At 40.7% G+C, this 15932-nt stretch overlaps 1 protein-coding gene across 1 annotated transcript in view; it reads right to left on the bottom strand.

Moving 5' to 3' along the window:
* Window positions 1-2455: 2455 nt before the first annotated feature.
* The window catches only part of galnt18b (UDP-N-acetyl-alpha-D-galactosamine:polypeptide N-acetylgalactosaminyltransferase 18b), a 317312-nt gene continuing 303835 nt past the window's right edge, over window positions 2456-15932 (bottom strand). Inside the window, exons 10-11 of the mRNA XM_060940841.1 lie at window positions 10437-10601; window positions 2456-2605 (exon numbers count right to left, since the gene is read on the bottom strand). Of these exons, the coding sequence (XP_060796824.1) occupies window positions 2456-2605; window positions 10437-10601 (315 nt within the window). The remainder of the gene's footprint in view (window positions 2606-10436; window positions 10602-15932) is intronic.

The following is a 15932-nucleotide window of genomic DNA, read 5'->3' as shown; positions in this document are numbered from 1 at the left end:
TTGAGATTTAGTGTTTGTGTTTTAATCTGCGTTAAATGTTGCCTGTCTGTTTGTATATGTATATGAAACTTTTTATTTTATTTGCTGCCGGCTTGGTCAGGACTCCCTGGAAGAAGAGCTATTGTATCTCAGTGGGACCTTCCTGGTTAAATAAAGGCTAAATAAAATAAATACATTATTTGCGCATCCGTTTTTCGAATCCGAATCCATCTTTTACATGCCCATTTTTAAAAAATAATCGATTTTTGCTTCAATTAATTTCAGTTGTTCCCTTTTAAATCGATGTGTCACGGTCATTTAATTATCGTTTGCTTTAGTTACACTACCGTTCAAAAGTTTGGGGTCACCCAGACAATTTTGTGTTTTCCATGAAAAGTCACACTTTTATTTACCACCATAAGTTGTAAAATTAATAGAAAATCTAGTCAAGACATTTTTCTGGCCATTTTGAGCATTTAATCGACCCCACAAATGTGATGCTCCAGAAACTCAATGTGCTCAAAGGAAGGTTAGTTTTATAGCTTCTCTAAAGAGCTCAACTGTTTTCAGCTGTGCTAACATGATTGTACAAGGGTTTTCTAATCATCCATTAGCCTTCTGAGGCAATGAGCAAACACATTGTACCATTAGAACACTGGAGTGAGAGTTGCTGGAAATGGGCCTCTATACACCTATGGAGATATTGCACCAAAAACCAGACATTTGCAGCTAGAATAGTCATTTACCACATTAGCAATGTATAGAGTGGATTTCTGATTAGTTTAAAGTGATCTTCATTGAAAAGAACAGTGCTTTTCTTTCAAAAATAAGGACATTTCAAAGTGACCCCAAACTTTTGAACGGTAGTGTATTACGAATTTCACATTCAGTGCATCATCCTATTATTATTTCAAATAATAATTTAAAATTCACTCAGGATTCTGACGTTTCTTCGTCTCTTCTCTTTTTCTCGACTCTCCATGATTCGGGGGCGTGTCTGAGGTCATGTGGTACATCCTCTCGTTGCTCAATGATCACAGCGATTAAAAAGGTTTTATGTAAATTCTCCAAAATGTTCTTAGATTGAAATCACAGATTTTATACTTTTTGAATAACAAGAAGGCATGGTCATCGCTATCCTCCGCCACGAGCATCTTATGAAGACTACTTAACACTTATGCCCTGATAAGCCCATTGCTTTAATATTGACTTATGATGTCGTAAGTGCTATGACACCTTCATAAAATACGACCCGGCTTTTTTCAGTAGTATGAGTACGCAAAGTTTCATTGATGTAGCTTATGTAGTTTCTGAGAAACCTTGTCTAGATTGAGTCCACTTCTACAAAGTGCACTAACGAAAATCAAGGGCCATAACTCTGCAAACAACAAGATGAACTGTGAGCTCCTGCTCACTTCCGTATCCCCTCCGCGCTCGCTTATATCAGAATGCAAGCAATCGAAGGAATAGGACACTTATTATTATGAATGTTGATGTCAACAAATAATGAACCCTGAAACGAGTAAGTAAAGAGAAGTCTCTCCACAGGGATTTCAAACAGCAACCTGGGAAACTGTCCTTTTGAAATCGCATTTTGCTTCTTGAAATGGTGTCAAAATCCACTCTATATGTTTCGTAAATACATTCAGTCAGTAAACAGGAAGTCGATGTGGGACAGACCTGAAAACGGTATACACGGTATAGAACCCCAAGCTGAAGCTCGGTACCAAATATCAAGCAGGTGTGATTTCTAGTTGCTGAGGAAAAGTGTTATGAAAATTTTGTAAATCCAAAATTTCAGACCTGAAAACGGTATACATGGTACAGAACCCCAAGCTGAAGTTTGGTACCAAGTGGCTGTGATTTGTGGTTGCTGAGAAAAAGGGTGTTTCGGACAGACGGAGACACAGACAGAGGTAAACCAGTACACTACACCCACCCACCCCCCTTCGGAGCAGGGGTATCATAATTTCTCGTAAAAGATTTTCGAACTCAACTTAGATTATGAATCGTAATATGAACACGCAAAGTTTCATTGATGTAGCTTATGTAGTTTCTGAGAAAACTTTTCTAGATTGAAATGGATGGACGGAAGGATGGACAGATGGACTCCATTCCTATATCTCCCTGCGCACGTTGTGGCGGGGGATAATAATAATAATATTAATAATAATAATAATAAAGTATAAAGCTTGAGTGAAGGAATCTAGAAATAGGCTTAGTTCCATAATATTTGTCATCCAATAATACCAAAAATAAGAAACTATTCGATAAATATACCGATATTCCCTTGGCCAAGCTGCCAGATGCGGCTCATCCGTATTTCACATGTACAGCAGCTCAGGATAAAAATGTTTAACATTTATCATATGATGTCAAGTTCAACTCGAGACATCCAGGTCCATCGTGGTCTCCTCGTCCTTATCCAGGCTTCTCAGTGGTGCTGCTCAGCGTCCTCGACCCTCTCAGCATCCCGTTACAAGGTGCCACCAGCAGGCAGAACGCTGGTAATGGTCCATTTCTGTCCGGTGCATTTCTGGACGGTGAGCTCAAAGCCGAACTCACTTTCGTTGCTCTCCACAAGCTCGAGGCATCGCTTTGACTTTCTGTTCTGTATGGAGCCTCTCTGGGGGGGAGAAGAGAGAGAGAGAGAGAGAGAGAGAGAGAGAGAGACTTATTTCACTCTTCATTCTTTGGCACTGCACCATTTCATTTCAGATTCATTTGGAAATCTCAGCATGTGTCCATGCTACAGGATCACGAACGCTGCAGCAAGCGTCACCTCTAACACCCTACACACTGAGGCCGAAATCACAAAACGAGAAAAGCATTGAGAAAACGAGAGCTGAGAGAAGTTTTCAGGTGAGACGGCACGACGAACGAACCAAATGCATTTCCATGTCTGCTGCCTGTTTTCCTCAGTGGGAACCTGGTGTCTGAAGAAACAGTGAAGATCAAACTGAAGCCTAATGGCCTGGAGCACTGATCTCAGACCTGCTTCTCAGACCTCAGATCATCACACCCAGATAAGATAAGACAAGATAAGACAAGACAAGACTTTATTTATCCTGAAGTAAATTCTTGCGCCAGAAATTGCTCCATAACAATAAAGTTCAAGCTAGACTGCCTTTCACATTTTTCAAGTGTAGATCATGAAAAATAATTTTCCCCGACACCCAATTATTTTTGTTTAGTGGACCGAAAGCTACTGAATTTGAATCACAGACTTCCAATTTTATTCATTTTTTTTAATAGAACAGTTAATGAATTTAGGGTATAAAACACACTCAGATCCCCGACCGTCCCCGAGCACATCGGACAGAGTCAGTCATATCGGGGTCAGTGTAAAAAACAAACAAACAAAAAAACCCACCAACGTGAAAGTGCTGTCAGCCAGTAAGCGACTGAAGGGAGCTATGTTTTGGGCGGCGTGGCGTGTTGAGTCCCCGTGGCGAATGTATGATGAAAAATACGATGTTGTTCTGTGTTCAGTTTGTAAATCGACGGGAAATTCGAATCCCTTCACTGCTGGTTGTTCCAAGACTCTTCTCAACTCTGTTCAATTGTAAATCAAGTTTTGTGTTGAAGTAAAGGCTAAAAGGAGTCCTAATACCTCTTTAGAATAATTCCTTACTAAAATAACCTTCAGTAAGCTCAAACTAAAGAGGTTTATTTTTGCTTGATGGTGCACAGGGGGCCCGAAATCAATCTTTCTGATTAGATGCTCGAAAAAACTTTCTGATCCACATCCAATAAACAATTCACATTCACTCAACTGAAATCGACACTCACGTTTCTGACTTCTGGTTTTTAAAAATCTCATTCCGGCCACTAAGATCTCAATATTTTTCATCACAACAACTCCAGTTATATTCTAAAATAGTTATTTATTTACAGGAATCAGTTTGATTTGGAAAAAAATAAGTAGGTAAAGCTATGAAAACTCACTTCAAAGTCTCCTGTGAATCAGAACATCAAAACTAGCAGACGGAAAATTTTGCTGAATCCTTCATCAGAAACTGTGAGAGCGAGAGAACATCATTATAAATGTTATCTGATTGATATTCACGAGTAATCCAGTCGGAAACCGATCAGAAAAGAGAGAGAGAGAGAGAGAGAGAGAGAGAGCCTGACCACTTTCCCGTGACTCAAAAAGAAAATCACTGGCAGTTTCCTGACGTCCCGCGAGCAGAGTTTTTACTCTGTTGTACAGACTTCAACCTGCTGTTGCTCCCAAAGTACTCAGGGATGAGAATTTTCCACGGATCTGTGGAATTCCGAGTTTTTCCCGCTGAAAATGTCATTTTTGTGAAACGTGCAAATCCGTTGAGAAAATTTCGGGGGTGGGGGGTAGGGTGGGGGGTGTAGGGGACGGCGCGAGGCGAGGCTTGTGGTGGCACAAGCAGGCAGGACCGACCGACTGCCCGCCAGCATCTTTCGGCAGCGCTCATCACAAAATTAGTTGCAGCTGTGATAACGGAAATCGTCATTGCTTTCTTCAATATTTATGCTAACGACAACTCACGACGATTTCCGGCAACGTTTTGGCGCTAGTTTCATCTCACTTCTACAATTCGCGGAGAAATAAGCTACACGTACACGGTTTTGATCACTTCTTAAGTTCTAGTTATTTTGGTTAGTTTTCAAAGTTACTTCGCCAATATGGCGAAAGTTTTGGACCGCAAAAATGAGGATTGTGCCAGGGAAATCGATAAATCGAACGGGATAAAGAACTGTTTCCGATGGGCATGGCTCGATAGTAGCGTTACCATGCAGATAGGGACACAAACTGTGACGACGTGCCTGACGGAACATATCCGAAAAGTGGACGTGCTGGGAAAGGTTCTGTGTATTCTGTGCTCAGATATGATCAATTATGGAAACAGAGGAGCTAGAAACATCCAGGAGCACATCAAAACAAAAAAGCACAAAGGTACGTTTTACTTAAATTGTCAAAGATATCGTTACAGTTACCTCCATTATCGCTCACTATATATATATATATATATATATATATATATATATATATATATAATTATATCTGTAGGGATTTGTTATCTTAAAGTTTATAAACGTTTTAACCCATTGACGCCTGAAACACCTGCAAAAAAACATCTGCAAATGCCTAAGCCAGTTTTTAGAAAAGGTCCCCATCTGCCTGAGGGTTTTCTGAAATAAAAATAATTAATTGAAAACGCCTATGAAAAATTCAATATCTCAGCCTCTGAAGCACATAAAGACATGAAATAAGTTGCATTTAAAAGATAAAATTCTCTGCTTTTATTGGATCATGCTCATTCAGCATTAACACTAACACATTTTTATAAAAAAAAAACAAATCTGGCATGAGTCTTGAAAATAATGACAAATCAACAATGCTGCGTTATGCAGCAACCAGCATTTGGGGCAATGTTGCGTTATGCAACAACCGGCGCTAGGGGCAATGTTGCGCGACGCAGCATCCGGCGTCAATGGGTTAAACCATCATTGAATTTGAAAACATTCATATATATATATATATATATATATATATATATATATATATATATATATATATAAATAAATAATGTGGGAAAGTTGGCAGACATTTCAGATTTTTTTTAAATGTCCCATCCTCATCCCTGAGTACTGAACAGATCTAAACCAGATACATTTCTTTGGAAAGCAGAAATTATAAGCTTTTTAATGATAGTGTTCACGATAGAAAATATTCAAGAGTTAAGCAATGACAGATTTGGAAACTTAGATGAGCGTCTGCACGGACAATTTTCACAGCGCGGCCAGCGAGCGTCTGATATGCCTAGTTATAGACCATAACATATCTTTATCTCGGTCATTAATAATGTAAATCTCATCTCGTCTCATTATCTCTAGCCGCTTTATCCTGTTCTACAGGGTCGCAGGCAAGCTGGAGCCTATCCCAGCTGACTACGGGCGAAAGGCGGGGTACACCCTGGACAAGTCGCCAGGATAATGTAAATAAACGTGATAAAAATACACACAAACCCCTGTAAGGAAAGCGTAATCTTACTGAAGACTAATAAAACATGACATACAAGGATGAGTCATTGAATTCCTGGATAAATACCTGTGGTTCTGTATTTATCTGGACTTCACTCTGTACACCTCATCTCATTCATCTCATTATCTCTAGCCTCTTTATCCTTCTACAGGGTCGCAGGCAAGCTGGAGCCTATCCCAGCTGACTACGGGCGAAAGGCGGGGTACACCCTGGACAAGTCGCCAGGTCATCACAGGGCTGACACATAGACACAGACAACCATTCACACTCACATTCACACCTACGCTCAATTTAGAGTCACCAGTTAACCTAACCTGCATGTCTTTGGACTGTGGGGGAAACCGGAGCACCCGGAGGAAACCCACGCGGACACGGGGAGAACATGCAAACTCCGCACAGAAAGGCCCTCGCCGGCCACGGGGCTCGAACCCAGACCTTCTTGCTGTGAGGCGACAGCGCTAACCACTACACCACCGTGCCGCCCACTCTGTACACAATGCGTTCAAATACCATTAATATTTTTGAAAAATGTACCGTGAGCGGTTTGTAGCGCTTCATTAATCACTGTGTTCTTCTTGTATTATTTTAGCTGTTCAAGTTCAACACGAGGCTAATTAACTGTATGTTTTCACCATTGAGAAGAACAAGGCGTCCTGCTGCTCGCTCAGTAATCGCAGCAAATCAGTTTAGCCTTCAGGTTACTGAACAATGTAATTGCCTGTTTCAGAATGTTGCCTGATAAAGCTGCTTATCAGTTCCTGCTGTAATTTGTTCCTCATCATCGACTGTGTATCTGAACATTAATCTAGGCTACAAAAGTGAAAAGCAAAGTTCAGCTGTCATGGAGATTTCACGATCAAATACAAGCACAGGACTGCGTTCTGAACGAAAAGGAAATGTCACCAAACCTAAAAAAAAAAAAAAAAAAAAAAAAAACATGATCATGATAAAAAAATAATTTAGACACAGAATTACAAAACAACTAAACAACTTCCTGTGGCAGCATTTTCTCAAGGGTTCTTCTGATGTGATAATGTGTGTTTGTTGCTTTCTGGTTGAGCTCATTAATTGTTAAAGATGCGAAATTTTGCCTTTCGGTGTCATCCTATTCTTTTTCTCTCTCTCTCTCTCACACACACGCATGCGTTTATTTGCCTGGAAAATATTCCTCATTTCAGTGTAATTTCACTCTGATTTGTAGTGGACGCTTCACACCAGACACAATCACCTCCAGCGCAGTGTTTCCTGCGGCGCGCACGCTGGGTGTGAAGAAGCGTGTTAGAATTACAGCGTTCAGACAAATTGCACTGGTGTATGATGTTCGACTGCTTTCTTTACTGCGCCAGTGAACGCCGATACTAAAACCTGGGTCTCCATGGGATTAGAGCAGTTTAAACACTGCGCCCGTTACGTCCGGATCCGTACCGAGGACTTCAAGCAGGGTAGAAAACATCCTCCTGTTCATCCACTACAGCTTTCTGATTTGTGCCAAAAGTGTAACATTGATCCTAAAACGCATGTTCAAATTACAGTCATCAAATGCAGAAACGTCACTTTATTAGGAACACCTGCATACCCGATTCCATCCACTCAGCCGATCACGTGGCAGCAGCACAACGCAAGAACTCGCGCAGATTCAGGTGTTCAGTTCACGTTCACATCGAACATCAGAATGTGGAGGAAAATCCCAGTGAACTCGGTGACTTCGACCGTGACCCGGTTACTGCTGTTGCTGGTTTGAGTATTTTAGAAACTGCTGATCTCCTGGGATTTTCACACAACAGCAGTTCACACTTACAGAGTGGTGCGAAAAAACAAAAAACATAAGACATATGGTGGTTTTTGTGGGTGGAAAAAAAACGCTTTGCTGATGGGCTTCGTCAGAAGAGGAGGGATCTATCTATCTATCTATCTATCTATCTATCTATCTATCTATCTATCTATCTATCTATCTATCTATCTATCCCAGAGGGGATCTATCTATCTATCTATCTATCTATCTATCTATCTATCTATCTATCTATCTATCTATCTATCTATCTATCTATCCCAGAGGGGATCTATCTATCTATCTATCTATCTATCTATCTATCTATCTATCTATCTATCTATCTATCCCAGAGGGGATCTATCTATCTATCTATCTATCTATCTATCTATCTATCTATCTATCTATCTATCTATCTATCTATCTCTCTCTCAGAGGGGATCGATCGATCTATCTATCTATCTATCTATCTATCTATCTATCTATCTATCTATCTATCTATCTATCTATCCCAGAGGGGATCTATCTATCTATCTATCTATCTATCTATCTATCTATCTATCTATCTATCTATCTATCTATCTATCCCAGAGGGGATCTATCTATCTATCTATCTATCTATCTATCTATCTATCTATCTATCTATCTATCTATCTATCTATCTATCTATCTCAGAGGGGATCTATCTATCTATCTATCTATCTATCTATCTATCTATCTATCTATCTATCTATCTATCTATCTATCTATCTATCTATCTATCCCAGAGGGTATCTATCTATCTATCTATCTATCTATCTATCTATCTATCTATCTATCTATCTATCTATCTATCTATCTATCTATCCCAGAGGGGATCTATCTATCTATCTATCTATCTATCTATCTATCTATCTATCTATCTATCTATCTATCTCAGAGGGGATCTATCTATCTATCTATCTATCTATCTATCTATCTATCTATCTATCTATCTATCTATCTATCTCAGAGGGTATCTATCTATCTATCTATCTATCTATCTATCTATCTATCTATCTATCTATCTATCTATCTATCCCAGAGGGGATCTATCTATCTATCTATCTATCTATCTATCTATCTATCTATCTATCTATCTATCCCAGAGGGGATCTATCTATCTATCTATCTATCTATCTATCTATCTATCTATCTATCCATCCATCCCAGAGGGGATCTATCTATCTATCTATCTATCTATCTATCTATCTATCTATCTATCTATCTATCTATCTATCTATCTATCTATCTCAGAGGGGATCTATCTATCTATCTATCTATCTATCTATCTATCTATCTATCTATCTATCTATCTATCCATCCATCCATCCATCCATCCATCCATCTCAGAGGGGATCTATCTATCTATCTATCTATCTATCTATCTATCTATCTATCTATCTATCTATCTATCTATCTCAGAGGGTATCTATCTATCTATCTATCTATCTATCTATCTATCTATCTATCTATCTCAGAGGAGATCTATCTATCTATCTATCTATCTATCTATCTATCTATCTATCTATCTATCTATCTATCTTTTTACATTTTTATATCTGGCTTGTTGATCTTCTAATACGTTTCATGCCTTCGTCACAAAACTTCCACGTCTCCTCTGTGTGTGTGTGTGTGTGTGTGTGTGTGTGTGTGTGTGTGAGAGAGAGAGAGAAAGAGCGATGATAACCTGTTTCGATTTGGGGTTCTGCAGTTGTACCCAGCATCAGCAGGAGACTGTGATTTTGTATGGAAGCAAAACTAATTACTAAAAAGGCACAAAAAGAGAAAAGTGCCATCATTTTTTCATATTTTGTGTAAAAAAGCCTCAACAGAAACCAAACCCATCGTCGAGCTCATGGCAGACAAAAGGAGTTCGGAGTCATTATCTTCTGTTCACTTTATTTCTTAAGAAAGCTTTTTTATTTTTCTGCCTCACAAATGGAAAGTCACAGGTATTTTCACTGTTCTTAAAAAATAAAATAATAACCTGCTGTAATGGGGCGGCACGGTGGTGTAGTGGTTAGCGCTGTCGCCTCACAGCAAGAAGGTCCGGGTTCGAGCCCCGTGGCCGGCGAGGGCCTTTCTGTGTGGAGTTTGCATGTTCTCCCCGTGTCCGCGTGGGTTTCCTCCGGGTGCTCCGGTTTCCCCCACAGTCCAAAGACATGCAGGTTAGGTTAACTGGTGACTCTAAATTGAGCGTAGGTGTGAATGTGAGTGTGAATGGTTGTCTGTGTCTATGTGTCAGCCCTGTGATGACCTGGCGACTTGTCCAGGGTGTACCCCGCCTTTCGCCCGTAGTCAGCTGGGATAGGCTCCAGCTTGCCTGCGACCCTGTAGAACAGGATAAAGCGGCTACAGATAATGAGATGAGACCTGCTGTAATTCCATCTCCGCTCGTCATCTTCCCTCATGCTATAATGGAGCGATGTTGAGGGGCCCAGGCACTCACAGGGACGGGGGAGCCAGGACAACATACTTCCAGTTCACAGCTGACTGAAGCTAAGGAATGTGTGAGTGTTTATTTGGTACAATGTTTCCCTCTGGATTAGTTGTGAGAGGCTCCTCCCATCATGCTCCGCCCACGATGCACATTTTCAGCTCCCTGCTACTTCATGTTTGTGTAATGTCTCTTACGAGGATTCTTACCTGTGTGAAAAGCCAGTGGAGCTTCATGCGCTTGGTGGCGGCGTAGCTGCATTCGATGAGCCTCGGCCGCCCGTTCACGTCCACCAGGCACTTGTTGTCATCGTCGTCGATGGTGGGGCTGAGTACGCCCACGTGGAGCTGCTGCGTGCTGCTGTAGTACACGTTCTGAAACAACACGACAACGAAAACACGTCCCTGATATATAGATAGATAGATAGATATACATGACTTATTTTACACATATTTAAAAGGCATCCTGCAAAACTTTTTTCGTACTTACACTGCAATACAATTTAAATAAATACTTCAAACATTTTAATATAAAATCAAATTAAAAATTCAGAAGAGATGTTCACTTTGAAAATATAAATAGAAAACAAATTGAACGAAACGACAAGAGTGCTCCGAGAGCACAACATCCCCCACTGGCAACAACGCCATAACTCTGGGAAAATGTGGCTGAATTGAACGAAATTGCAATATGCATATTACCGACATATAACAAAGAATCCTGCCAAGTTTTGTGAAATTCCTCCAAAAATTGCGAGGGAAGTTGATTTCAGAAAGCAAGCACACCTTGATGAAATTGCCAAAGTACAAGTTTGTTAATAATCAAGGGCATAACTCTGGGAAAATTTGCCCAAATTAAACGAAATTTCAATCTGCGTATAGCTGTCATGTAACAAAGCCTTTTGCTAAGTTTGGTGAAATTCCTCCACAAATTGTGAGAGGAGTTGATTTCAGAAGAACGTACACCCTCATGAAATTGTCAAAGTACAAGTTATTTAATCAAGGGTCAAAACTCTGGGAAAATTTTCACAAATGAAATTAAATCGCAATATGCGTATTACCGTCATATAACAAGGCCTTTTGCCGAGCTTCGAGAAATTCGTCCAAAAATTGTGAGAAGAGTCGATGTCAGAAGATGAGCGCACCTTCATGAAATTGTGAAAGTACAAGGTTGTTAATCAAGGGCTGGAACTCTGGTAAAATGCGACTGAATTGAACGAAATAACAATATGCGTCTTACCGACAACAAGGCCTTTTGCCAAGTTTCGTGAAATTCCTCCACAAATTGTGAGAGGAGTTGATTTCAGAAGGAAAACACACTCTCATGAAACTGTCAGTGTAATTTTGTTAATCAAGGCCTGTAACTCTGGTAAAATGCGACCCAGCTGAATGAAATTACAATATGTGTATTACCGACATATAACTGGTTTGGTGAAATTCCTCCAGAAATTGTGAGAGGAGTTGATTTCAGAAGGTGAGCACTCTTCCCGGGACGGACGAACGGAAATCGCCATGACATAATCCCCCTTCGGGCCTTTCAGCCATCGGGGGATAAAAATGAAAAATGTGGGAAGTAAAATAAAATAAAAAACAAACAAAAAACATAAAAATACTATAAAATTAACATTATTATAATAATTCAAGACATTACAGTGATAAAATGCTCTTAGCCGGTAAAAACGTATATGATTTCGATAAATTGTTTAATAATATTTCTTATTACAGATTATTATAAACCTAATCAAAGAATATAGAAATATATTTTTCTCTACATTTCAAACCTAAACTGGTGAGTTTATTCGCAAATAAATTTTGCTTCATGCATTTATTTCTAAACAAAGAAGCAACGTCATCTTGTACATTTTCAACCTTGGAATTAGGAACAATTTCTAGAAATGGACTTTATAATTAGAAGAAGAAGAAAGGCTAAAAATGAGAAATATTCCACACATTTGCCTTTAATAACCAGAACGTCAAGGACGTAGTCGCTCATCTGGCCTGCCGTCAAAACACCCCTGATGACCAAAACATCAAGCAGAACTGAAATGTTACGATGTGAGAGAGGCCCAACCTCCACGACTAATTGTTTACAAGAGGAAAATCAACAAAAGGACTAAATTTTGTTCCCCGAGCAAAGATCGACCCAAAACATCGATCAGAACTGAAATTGTATGAGAAATCAGAAAGGAGAAACTATTCTACTGAGACGCCTGGAAAATTCATTAATTTGGCCTAATTATGAACTCGTTAACAAAAAATTTGACAAAACAACGACCAAGTTTTGTGCGGCGTGATGAGGTCTTTCAAACAAAACAATCGGAACGGACATCCGTGGAGAACTGATGGAGGAGATACGATTTAACTGAATTGTGGACGATGGACGCAACACCATGGCAACAGCCTTATCATCGGCCTTCTGGAAACATGAGCGAAAGAGATTAATTAATTTCTAATACACAATGCATCACGTTCAATCTAACAATTTTAAGATTTTAAGACAGTGAGGCATCAAACTCGAACCTTCTCGAAAGTCAAAACAAATAATTTAAATGTCTCATCTCATCTCATTATCTGTAGCCGCTTTATCCTGTTCTACAGGGACGCAGGCAAGCTGGAGCCTATCCCAGCTGACTACGGGCGAAAGGCGGGGTACACCCTGGACAAGTCGCCAGGTCATCACAGGGCTGACACATAGACACAGACAACCATTCACACTCACATTCACACCTACGCTCAATTTAGAGTCACCAGTTAACCTAACCTGCATGTCTTTGGACTGTGGGGGAAACCGGAGCACCCGGAGGAAACCCATGCGGACACGGGGAGAACATGCAAACTCCGCACAGAAAGGCCCTCGCCGGCCACGGGGCTCGAACCCGGACCTTCTTGCTGTGAGGCGACAGCGCTCACCACTACACCACCGTGCCGCCCCTTAATTTAAATGTATTTCTTTAAACTGTAATATTATTACGATATATATATATTTTTAAATTAGATTGAACTTCTAATGCCAAGATCTCAAATTATTAATAAAAATAAAACTATCATTATTAGATTAGATTCACAAAAAAGAAATAAAGAAAGAAAATACTGAGCTGTGTTTGTAAAGCTGAGGCTCTGCACAAACAAATATTGAGCCGCAGTAAATGAAAAAATAAAAAAAGGATCCGAGTGTATCCTAACAGAGATTGCATTGTCACAGTCCTAAAATTACAGCAGTGAAGAGGGAAAAAAAAACCCCATCTTTTATACTTTCCGCTCCAGTAGATGCCACATTAACTTAAACACATCCAGAGCTGCCTGTGATTGTGCTTTAGCAGCGAAGCAGAAAGCCAGAGAGAGAGTGACGAAAGGACAGAAACAAACCCTGCTAAGTGTTAATAGTGACATAAAGCTGGAGCAACGCTGATGCTCAGAACAACAGCCATCGTTCAGCTCGACAACAGGAACACAGCGGCGTGAGGTGCTTCGTGTGAAATGAGGTGGAAATTCGGAGTTTTAGAATCGGGACGCGAACAATCAGTGCAAACTGAGAATCACATTAAACACACTCGGAATTACAGTTTGACCTTGATGTTATGTTCATTACACAGCAAATACAGGGAGGATATCACAGAGTGGCGCGAAGATCTACAGTGAGAGTAAAAAGTATTTGATCCCTTGCTGATTTTGTTGGTTTGCCCACTAATAAAGACATGATCATTCTATACTTTTAATGGTAGATGTATTCTAACATGGAGAGACAGAATATCAAAACGAAAATCCAGAAAATAACTTGAAAGAATATATTTTAATTGATTTGTATTTCATTGAGGGAAATAAGTATTTGATCCCTCCAGCCAAAAGCACTTAATACTTGGTGGCAAAGCCTTTGTTTGCAAGCACAGCGGACAGACGTTTGTTGTAGTTAACCGCAAGGTTAGCACACATATCAGGGGGAATTTTGGCCCGCTCTTCTTTGCAGATCCTCTCTAAATCATTAAGGTTGGTGGGCTGTCGCTTGGCAACTCGGACCTTCAGCTCCCTCCATAGATTTTCGATTGGATTGAGGTCCGGAGACTGGCTGGGCCACTCCATGACCTTAATGTGGTTCTTCTTGAGCCACTCCTTTGTTGCCTTTGCTGTATGCTTCGGGTCGTTGTCATGTTGGAAGACCCAACCACGGCCCATTTTCAACTTCCTGGCAGAGGGGAGGAGGTTGTCCCTCAGGACTGCACGGTACATGGCTCCATCCATCTTCCCACTGATGCGGTGAAGTAGCCCTGTGCCCTTGGCAGAGAAACACCCCCAAAACATAATGCTTCCACCTCCATGCTTGACGGTGGGCACAGTGTTCCTGGGGTCATAGGCAGCATTTTTCTTCCTCCACACATGACGGGTAGAGTTTAGGCCAAATAGTTCAATTTTGGTCTCGTCTGACCACAGAACCTTCTCCCAATCACTTTGTACATCTTTGAGGTGATCATTGGCATACTTTAGGCGAGCCTCCACATGTGCCTTCTTAAGCAGGGGTACCTTTCGGGCACTGCAGGATTTTGATCCATTGCGGCGCAAAGTGTTGCCAATTGTTTTCCTGGTGACTGGTCCCAGCTGCCTTGAGGTCATTCACTAACTCCCGCTGTGTGGTTGCAGGCCGATTTCTCACAGTTCTCATGATCATTGCCACCCCACGTGGTGAAATCTTCTGTGGAGCACCAGACCGAGGTCTATTGATGGTCATGTTATACTTCTTAAATTTTCTCACAATTGCACCAATGGTTGTTACTTTAATACCCAGCATCTTGCTAATGTTTTTGCAGCCCATTCCAGATTTGTGCAGGTCAATAATCCTGTCTCTGAGGTCCTGAGAGAGTTCTTTGGTCTTACCCATGTTGGAGAGTTTGGAATCTGTCTGATTGTCTGATTCTGTGAACAGGTGTCTTTCATACAGGTGATTAGTTAGAACAGATGTCTTCAATTCAGGTAACAAGTTGATTGGGAGTGTCTAACTGGTCTGTGAAAGCCAGAACTCCTAATGCATACTAGGGGATCAAATACTTATTTCCCTCAATGAAATACAAATCAATTAATATATATTCTTTAAAGTTATTTTCTGGGTTTTCTTTTTGATATTCTGTCTCTCCATGTTAGAATACATTTACCATTAAAAGTATAGAATGATCATGTCTTTATTAGTGGGCAAACCAACAAAATCAGCAAGGGATCAAATACTTTTTACTCTCACTGTAGATCTTCATCTCATCTCATTATCTCTAGCCGCTTTATCCTGTTCTACAGGGTCGCAGGCAAGCTGGAGCCTATCCCAGCTGACTACGGGTGAAAGGCGGGGTACACCCTGGACAAGTCGCCAGGTCATCACAGGGCTGACACATAGACACAGACAACCATTCACACCTACGGTCAATTTAGAGTCACCAGTTAACCTAACCTGCATGTCTTTGGACTGTGGGGGAAACCGGAGCACCCGGAGGAAACCCACGCGGACAACATGCAAACTCCGCACAGAAAGGCCCTCGCCGGCCACGGGGCTCAAACCCGGACCTTCTTGCTGTGAGGCGACAGCGCTAACCACTACACCACCGTGCCGCCTATGGATCTTCAAGTGGTGAAAATATTCATGAGTCATGGAAGTGAACGAGTGAAATACTTTCAACATGAGAAGATAAACTTCATATCTTCATGTCACCATGTAATGTTCCTTATGTT

The sequence above is a fragment of the Neoarius graeffei genome, chromosome 15 (assembly GCF_027579695.1).
Source record: "Neoarius graeffei isolate fNeoGra1 chromosome 15, fNeoGra1.pri, whole genome shotgun sequence".
In the NCBI taxonomy this organism is placed as follows: Eukaryota; Metazoa; Chordata; class Actinopteri; order Siluriformes; family Ariidae; genus Neoarius; species Neoarius graeffei.
Note: the sequence above shows the minus strand (reverse complement) of the source record. Positions and strands in the feature narration are given on the sequence as shown.